We start from the raw sequence: 10076 nt of genomic DNA on the forward strand, positions 1-10076 counted from the left end.
CTGCAAAGTGAAATTTGTCCAAATCTGTACAAGCAAAATTATTCTCAATGCAGATATCTACAGCCCATAAGAGAAAAATTTATTTGAGTCACCTTGTCTCGCAATCGACTTTCTCAGACCCGTCTTTCATTTCTGCCTTCTCTCCATATCTGAGAAGGACAGGTTACCATGGGGTATTTTATTATTTACGTCCATATCGAGATATGTAAAGGCATCCTCTTGAAAGGAACTCATCCATTAGACATCTAAGTAATTTTCTGAAAGAGTGCACTTGAATACTGTATGTTTCAGTTTCATGCTGTGGCGAAAACAACAGTGAGCATGTGTAAAGAAATGGGTCACATACACTGTAATAAGTCAGTTGTTCTGCAACACACTTGCCAGATGTTTCATTGAAGGAAAAAACTACGAAAACCAATAATAGTAAAAGCGATCAGCATAATTTGTTTTTTGACTCTAATCTGTCCAAAATGGCTGATTACACACCATTAGAAATAGTGAGAATGATAAAAATTGTTGGCAAGTGTCGCAATACTTATGCAGCTGCACAAAGATTGTAAGCCGAAAGGTAACCTGATGCTCACCATCCCACAAAGGTTAGAATTAGGCTCTGGTAAGATGAGCTGAAGGAGAGCCCTTGGAAAGGCAGACAAGAAAGATGGGCCCGGGACATGTGATTGTGCTGGGAATTCATGCTATCGCCGTTGAAGATCCACACCTGTCGGCTTATCAGATTCAGTGAAAGCTTAGCGTGCCTTGATCAACGGTATCTCATGTTTTAAGATACTTTAAATTCCATCCACATTGCTTACATATCATCCAAGCTATTGACCCTGGGGGTCCTGAGAGGTGCCTGGCATTTTGTTGATGGGCTGATATGCAAATACACCATGATGCCTTTTTCTTCACACGCACACTCTTTACAGACGAGACAAACTTCAACAATGTGGGAGGAGTCATATGCACACTACTGGGCAGAAGCAAATCCTCACTGGAAAGGAGATAATCAAACACAGAGACAGTTGTCAATCAATGTCTGGGCAGGCATAGCTGGAGATTACATGATAGGTCCTGTTTTTATGGTGCAATGTGGCAACGGCTTGCGCTATCTTCATATTCTCCAGAATCTGGTGCTTCCTTTACTAGAAAATATCCCCCTAAACATACGAGCACATGTGTGGTTTCAACATGATGGCACCTCTGCACATCAGGCCTTACCTGTCAGAAGGTACCTTAATGCAACTTACCAGAATCAATGGATTGGTATCGGTAGTTCATATCGCCAGACTTAACACCATTGGACTACTACTTATGGGGAGCTGTGAAGCAGAAGGTGTACGCCACTTCCCCGATGACACCAGAAGATATAAGAAAATGGATTGTGGCGGATTTCCAGGCAGTCACCCATCAGACATTGAATGATGTTGAGACCAGTTTCCGACAGACAGTGCAAATGTGCATTAGGCAAAATGGATAGTTGATCGAGCATCTGAGATCATAAATTTACAGTGAGATCCATGTTTATCAGCCCTTTACAGGGCTAACTATGTGAGACTTTCGCTGGACAACCTCCACATGGTGCACACTGGGTTCCGCTAATGCTGATGGTATTTGCTTCCAGCTTAATACCTAGTGAAGAATTTCAAGGCCTTTTCAAGTTCACGAAAATTTCACCAGTGGACAGAGTTCAGAAACCATGCAAGATTTTCATTAAAAATTTTTCCCGATCTTGCTTCTTTCTCGAGTTACTGGTAACATGTGAAAGTTACAATGAAGTGTGCACTGGCGACAAACCATTGGCTTTTCGTAAAAATTGTTCTCTACAAACAATGCATATTTATTCACACAGAATATGAATACGAAATAAAAAATAGGTTTACCATTTTCAAAAATGAACTTGACCTTGGTTTCACTTCGAACCCCGGTTCAAGGTCATTCCAATGTAACCATTCCATGACTCCCTTCAAACTTGCAACTTTCACTACAGATTGTTCTTGCGGAATTGTGCCCCTCCAGAGATATTGGCCAGTATAGATTAAAATGGGACACTCTGTATAGGTCAACCACAGGTGCATCCCTTTTCCTATATGGGTCAACCACAGCTGATGATACCAAAACACCAATACCTACAACTAAAACTACGAACATTGGAAATGGTCATTTCCCTTGACCTATATAGGCAATGACAACTATTGATACCAAAAAATGAACACCTACAACTACGAAAAATAAAACCAAAACACCTCAAAAATTTAAAAATCACACATCCCAACATAAATTAAAAGACATTCAGTACACGATGAATACACAAAACTCACAACTTGAGAAGAATAGACACCCCCTCCCCCCCCTCCCACAAAAAAATAAATAAATAAAAATTACCACCAACAAATTCTGGTGCTGCAAACTCAATTGGCTATCCCCCCCCACACACACACCGCCACCACCACATGTACCCATCCCTGGTCTACTACATGTTGAAAACTACATACCAATCATTGTATTATTATGGGTTAGCAAAAAGTGATGTATAACAGGTACATGAAAAAACAAAATCATTGCTATTATTCTGCATGGCTTCAGAAACAATTAACACGTCTCAACTACTGCCATCTACGTTTTTCTACCAAATGCTCCAGACACAGCGGACAAAAACCAAATTGCCACTGGAATTTTCTTAGAGTTGAATAACCCCTTCAACATTCTGGACCACTAAGCACTATTGGGGAAGCTCCAAATATGTGGCACATGAGGTACTGCATTAAAATGATTCACTTCATAATCAACAAATATGAACAGAAAATGGACAAGGATCCAATCCTGGGCTAGTCCTCTTCATCCTGTATAACTGGTCTATACCTGAACACTGACTCACAAACAAATACAGTACTTTTTTGGAGACGAAAAGCTTCCTTCTTACAGGAAATAAGTCAGCTACAATTTGCTGGAAATAAGCTACAGCCCAGATTGCTTGAGGGGAGCTAGCCACTGATTAAAAAAAAAAAAAAAATCCCCCTCCCCCAAACCACTGCATCTGCCAAAGTATCAGGGGCTTGTCAGAGCACTTTTAATAAAATTATCCAAAGCTGGAACTTTAGCAAGTGTGTAGGTGGTTAAAAACTTGGGACCCCTATCTACAAGAGGCTTTAAAAATAAAACCAAAGGAGATATTGGGGTGGAACTTTGTGCATTTCAATCCAAGACATTGTAGAATCTTCCTTCCCACAAAAATTTATTAGATTCAGAAATGAATGAATAGTGACCTGTGGCCCAACTGACATGGAATGACCACTATGCAAAATTTATTGCATTGCTGCAAGTAGTGGAAGATTTTTTTATATAGATAAAACAAAAATAATTTATTTACTCTAATATTATCATAGAATTTTCTGTGCTTTCCATGTCTCACATACTATTTGATCTATTACAGTAAATGAGATTTATACACTCTGTTTATATAAGTTCTGATTATTCTTTATCTTTTAACTGAAATGATGGGTTGACTAAATTTATTTTCTCTGCTATTTATTTACATGTGCTTGTGTGCTTATAAGCAGGTCGCTGGTACTCTAACACAATCTGCAACGATGATGCAGCAGGTGATAGCGATGGCACAGTTAATTATTAAAATATTCTAGTTGCTGACTGAACAATCCAATGACGAACATTTCACATGAGAGTAATGCCTCAGCAATTGTTTGGTTTGACAGGTGAAAATAATGTTATGTGGAAAGGTATCTGAAAGACGTATAACAAAGTAAAAAGTGACACGTCGAAACGGTCTCGATGATGCACTCACTCTTGTTCGGGAGGTGGAGACTTTCCCCAAACATTTGCAACGCCAGCTAGGCCAATTCTCTCTCTTTCTTGTCTGCGCTGATCCATAAAGTCATCTTCTTGAGTCCTGCGATGTCTGTCTCTGTAACCGTGGTAGCCTTGGCCATTTTGTGGTAGATTTCGTTCAAAAAACCAATCGTGGTTCCACCGTTCAACAGAATGTGCTGGGGAGTCTCTTACAGACCTACTTTGTGACGATTCTCTGCGGGAACTATGCCTATCATTCTGATGCCATTTCGCGTCCCTTTGTTTCTCATCAAAATGCCTGTTCGACACTCTACTACGACTACGGTTCCTGTGAGATGAAATCGAATCTCTTGCACTCACGTCATGTGGTTTTTTCATGGACGGAGATCTTGATCGCCTACTTCTCTTCTCTCGTTCTCTCACTTCCGACTTGGACTTTAGTGATTCACTTCCGCGATCTAGATGCTTGTGGAGGTTCCTGTCCTGGTCTTTGCGAACATCTTTATGCTTCTTTCGCTCCGGTGATGGCGATGAATTCCCATGAATTCGAGATTTCGACTCATGAGTGTTATGTTTGCCATTCCTGCCTTCATAAATCGGTGACGATTTCTTCTTTCCGCGAGGCGGGCTCACCGACGCAGATCTGGAATCGTACCCCATGTTTCTACGTATTAATTCCCGTTTCAGTAGCCACTCGATACATTTCGCACATTTCTTTCTAAAGGCACATGCACAAACACCAGCTGATCAACAATAATAAACAGTAGCCATTTTGATTTCCAACAGTGCTGTCAACAGCGTAACGACGCCAATGTGGGAAATGACTTCATATTTAATTTCAATTTTGTTATGATTATATCTGAATATGTAACCTATAAAACTAGCTGGATAATAGATGGATTTCACCTAAAATCAAACAAATAATAAATCAGGCGAACAATCCATATCCTGATTCACATATGCAACGACAGTGTCGCTGCAGGTAGTGGCATACTGCAGTAGCGTGTGTGGCGCAACTTGAGATTCGCAACTTCTGTCATGCCACAAAAAGTTCAACTTCGTTGTAATTAAACGATGGTAACTCAATGTGGAATATCAATCAAGGTTGCTTTTTAAAGAAATACACCGCCATTTGACTGTAAAGCCACTGAGGCTAATTAATAATTATTTTCGAGAGAGAGTAATACATTCGAGAATAAAACTTTACTTTTGTATGTCGTTGAACACAGGAACAATAACAAAGCCAAGATAATAGCGCTAGAACAAAAGCAAAGAATAAACACATCGTAAAAAAACATTCTTCACAGAATAAACGCCGAAGTCCACTGTGCGATTTCGTTGTTTCACCAGGTGCTTCCTACACCCTTTGTAGAGCGGAGCTCCAGACACATAATGATACTTGTATTTTATAATTCTGCCCACCCTAGAGCGCTTCTCTGAGAATGATGAGTATTTCGGTGTGGTTTCCTGCTTCTGGCTTGGGTTTTTTTTTTTTTTTTTTTTTTTTTTGCAGGCAACATCTCTTCATCATATTGTGTAGGCGGCGGTTCTTCACTGGTGTCTTCATTTTCTTCATCAGCTGGTGGCCACATGTGCGCCGGTTTAACTCTCTCAATGGAAACTGTTTGTCGCTTCACATCATGAATTATCTGCAGCGTATGTTCATCTCTCGCAAATACTTTATACGGCCCAGTATACGGCGGCTGAAGAGGTGTTCGTACAGCGTCTGTCCTCAGCCACACATAAGGCAATCGCTAAGCTGCTTGTGAACAAATGGCGTGTTGGTACCATGTCGAGAACCAGGTGTCGGTCGTAGCTGTGCCATGTGATTGCGCACTTGTTGTAAGACGTAAGGCATGTCACCTGCTGTCGCTTCCGTCGGTTCAGCGAAAAATTCTGCCAGCAGCCTGAGGTTCTCTCCATAAACCAGGTCAGCCATGGATGCACCTAGGTCTGATCTGCAGGCAGTTCGGAGACCTAACAGCACCACCGGCAATGCTGAAGTCCAGCTGTCCTTATGGCACATCAATGCTGTCTTTAATGTCCTGTGCCACCACTCAACCATGCCATTGCTCGCTGGGCGATAAGTGGTGGTGCGGTAGTGGCAGAATTCACAGAGCTTGGCTAATTGTTATTACAAAGTGGATTCAAATTCTCGTCCTTGATTGGTTGTCACATACAGTGGATATCCAAAACGGGAGATCGAAGAAGCCAAAAACACTCGAGCTACTGTCTCTGCTGAAATGTCCAATAGTGGAGAAGCTTCTGCCCATCTTGTATACCAGTCCATCAATGTCAACAAATACTTGTAGCCTTCCGAAGGTGGTAGAGGGCCCACAATGTCCAAATGAACGTGAGAGAACCTCTTTATAACTGGGGAAAATCTCCAACTGCTTTATGTACATGCCGTCCTATCTTGTTCCTTTGGCGCAACATGCATGTTGTTACCCAACCGCGGCAGCCCTTCCTTATACTCAGCCAGACAACACGTTCTGTGAATAGTTTGATAGTTGCTCTGCTACCCGGATGACTAAGACCGCGTTGCTGTCGAAAACCTCTTTCCGTAATTGCCTTGGAATGAAAGGCCTGGGTTTGTTCATAGCTATGTAGCACCATATCTTCACGTTCGTGCCCGCCGGCTGGATTAATTTTAACAGTAGTCCGATTGTTACGTACTATATGTACTGTTGGAGTTGTGCGTCATTAGCTTGTGCTGCGGTTAATTTTTCGTAGTCTATGATTTGTGAAATAACCGAGATCCGCAGCAGGAAATCGGCGACTATGTTTTCAGCTCCTTTGGTATGCTTGATTCTGTAGTAAATTGACTGATGTATTCTGAGTGACAGAATTGACATGGAGAACAGTTGTGCTGCGACTTACTGAATGCAAAGATTATTGGTTTATGCTCAGTGTATACAGTAAATGCTCTTGTCTCTACATACCGATGAAAGTACCGGATAGTTTCATATATCGCTAATAGTTCTTTGTCGTATGCGCCCCATTTCCTTTGTGGTTCACCACTAAAGTCACTGAGGCTAATTAATAATTATTTTTGAGAGAGAGTAATGCGTTAAAGAATATAACTTTATTTTTGCATGTCGTTGAACACAGGAACAATAACGAAGCCAAGATATATAAAAAGAGATGGTGTAGTGCTAGAACAAAAGCAAAGAATAAACACATCGTAAGTAACATTCTTCACAGCTTAAACGCCAAAGTCCACTGTACGATTTCGTTTGTCACCAGGCGGTTCCTACAACTGTTTTATTGTTTATTTAAGTATAACCTAGGTTTCGGCCTTTTATCCCATTTCCAAGTATTTCATTCTTGCAGGACGATCAACATGTTTTCAAGCTCGAAATCGGCCATAAATTAAGAAAAATATTGGCTCCCCACAAAATTCTTTTTGTAGAATCACCCTCTTGTAACAGACCAATAAAAAATCGCGGGAGCCCGTCATGTTCATTAAAAGAAGACTTACATTTGTAAATAAAAGTTGAGCACATGTCCTTAAAACGCGGAATCAAAGAGTAGAGCATGAAAGCCGCGTTTCTAATAGTTCACGAGATTCGTTTTCACACTACTGACTGCAATATTAAACGTTTCCTGGTGCTAAGGTACGAAAAGGAACAAAAGCATGACTATTGCAAGAAATGCTATTCCACCTTCTGATAAATTGGGTTGGGTTGTTTGGGGGAAGAGACCAAACTGTGAGGTCATTGGTCTCATAGGATTAGGCAAGGACAGGGAAGGAAGCTGGCCAGACCCTTTCAAAGGAACCATCCCAGCATTTGCCTCGAGCGATTTAGGGAAATCACGGAAAACCTAAATCAGGATGGCCGGATGCGGGATTGAACCGTCGTCCTCCCGAATGCGACTCCAGTGTGCTAACCACTGTGCCACCTCGCTCGGTCTTCTGATAAAAATGATCCGATTTTTTATAATGTAATGATAAAACATAATATAGGGTGATAATTACTGAACTAGATGAAATAGGACATTCAAACTGCACGGTTGGCCGCGGGGCATGATGGGAATTAGTATGCACATATGCAAGCATCTTGTTGTTGTTGGCCATTTGCATGTGAAAAGTCATGGTACAGTGTGCCTAGTGTATAAGAGCCTGTGAAGGCCTTCCATGCGAGCAATGACAGTGCAACTGTGGCCCAAAGGAAGTTGGCGTCTGAGTTCAAACAGAAGACAACCGGTCCAAATGTGGCAACAATCAAAAATTTGATTCACAAGTTTGAGAGAACTGGTAGCGTTGGTGTGAGAGTGTTGGAAATGTCGGTCGTCCAAAAAGGGTGAAAGCGCCTGAAAACAGCGAGAAGACACATGCAGTGTTACAAACTAGGCCCAGGAAATCGATCAGACGAGCTGCACAACAGGTGGGAATCAACTGGGAGACACTGCGACAATTTGTTGGTTAAGACTTGCATCTCTTCCCATACAAAATTCAAACCATCAGCCATTAAGCTCCAGAGCAGTTGCGTTTCACCAAAACTATTGTCGATGGAATTGACAAACAAGACTTTGAAGTGAATGTGGATTGGTTTAGCGACGAAGTCCACTTTTATTTGGATGGGTTCATTAATAAGCAAAATTGGCGCATTTGAGGGCCTGAGAATCCGCATTTCGCGGTCGAGGAGTCTCTTCACCCTAAATGGGTGACTGTGTGGTGTGCAATTTCCAGTAATGGAATAGTCAGTGCGATATTCCTTGAGGGCACGGTGACTACTGAAAAGGAACATGAAGTTTTTGGAAAATGGTTTCATCCCCACTATCCAAAGCGAACCCAATTTCGACAAGCTGTGCTCCATGCAAGACAAAGCTCGACCCCTTCGAAGCAGGAGAGTCTTTGATGTCCTGAAGGAGCACTTAGGGGACTGCATTCTGGCTTTTGGGTACCCAGAGACTGCATGGGCCTTAATTGGTCGCCACATTTTCTGGATCTGAACACATGTGACTGTTTTTTGGGGGGATATATTAAAGACAAGGTGTGTAGCAATAACCCCAAGTCCATTGCTGAGCTGAAAACAGCCATTCAGAAGGTTATTGGCAGCATCAATGGTCCAACACTTCAGCAGGTCATGCAGAATTTCGCTATTCACGCCACATCATCGTCAAGGACAGCAGGCATATCGAACTTGGCATAACCTAAATCTGGATTTCTGTAGTGACGTTTACATGTTGAATAAAGTGTGTGCACGCTGTAGTGTGTAACTAATTTAGGTTTTTTTTCATATAGTTCAATAGTTGTCACCCTGTACTTTCACCACATAAGTTAACCATTATATCCTCATAACTGCAGTGACAAAATCGTTAACTACCAGCAAAACTGAATGTAGGAATTTATTGTTATATTCCTCTTAAAATACCATATTGTCACTGTTCGCAGCACATGTAGCCTAGAAGAACACATGCCATGTTATTAGAGTTGTTTGGTGCTCACCACACATATTGGAATCATACTCTACTTCATTTTGTTGTCATTATAGCTGTGCATTTATTCCATTTTTATATTGGCTTAAATACAGTAACAGCAATCTTTTTATCAAACCTTCACAACTATCTCACTTGTATTTTAAAGAAAATGCAGCAATATTTTTTAAATCACATAAAATAATGTAATAATTTTTTTAAAAGTAGGCTGTAGTTAATTCATTAATTTACGGCTATACATTTGCTTCATGATTTTCAGAAATTAATCTTTTTGGGTGTCAGTTGGACCTGCACATGTTCCACTCTTATAAGATTTTAACAGTTTGTTGTGTTCGTTGATCTCTGCATTGTAAATGCTTCTTGTTTCAGATTTTAAAATACATAAATAAGAATCTTGGGCCATTTCCTACATGTTATCCACGATTTCTGGCAATTCTTGATATTTTCCTTTGTAGCCCTCATTGTGTTTCCATAAATATGGTACCCCCTTGTACAGTTCATTAAACAGTAAAATTGTTGTTTTCAGGCACTGAGAAACACACACAAGGTAAAATTACTAACTCTAAAATCAAAACATTGCGATGGCGCTTTGAAATTCACCTGCGAATGACTGTCGAAAAACGATAATCAGTGGTGGGGAACGGAAAGTGGCATCACAAAGTAAAGGCGACGTTAACTTTGGTGACATTGCTAGAAGTAGCGTCACAGAAGTTTAGCTGCTTCCACCCACAAATTCAGTGACGTCACTCGTGCAGCGGCCAAGTGGCGATACCTTTGTTCTATGGGGCAGACCGACTATAACTCTTTCAGGATAAGTGGTACAACAGGTG

At 41.1% G+C, this 10076-nt stretch overlaps 1 protein-coding gene across 1 annotated transcript in view; it reads right to left on the minus strand.

Moving 5' to 3' along the window:
- Positions 1–4595, minus strand: part of LOC126094666 (NKAP family protein CG6066) — a 59137-nt gene extending 54542 nt beyond the window's left edge. Inside the window, exon 1 of the mRNA XM_049909179.1 lies at positions 3800–4595. Within this exon, the coding sequence (XP_049765136.1) occupies positions 3800–4464 (665 nt within the window). The 5' untranslated portion in view covers positions 4465–4595. The remainder of the gene's footprint in view (positions 1–3799) is intronic.
- Positions 4596–10076: the final 5481 nt, after the last annotated feature.

The sequence above is a fragment of the Schistocerca cancellata genome, chromosome 1 (assembly GCF_023864275.1).
Source record: "Schistocerca cancellata isolate TAMUIC-IGC-003103 chromosome 1, iqSchCanc2.1, whole genome shotgun sequence".
Classification (NCBI taxonomy): Eukaryota; Metazoa; Arthropoda; class Insecta; order Orthoptera; family Acrididae; genus Schistocerca; species Schistocerca cancellata.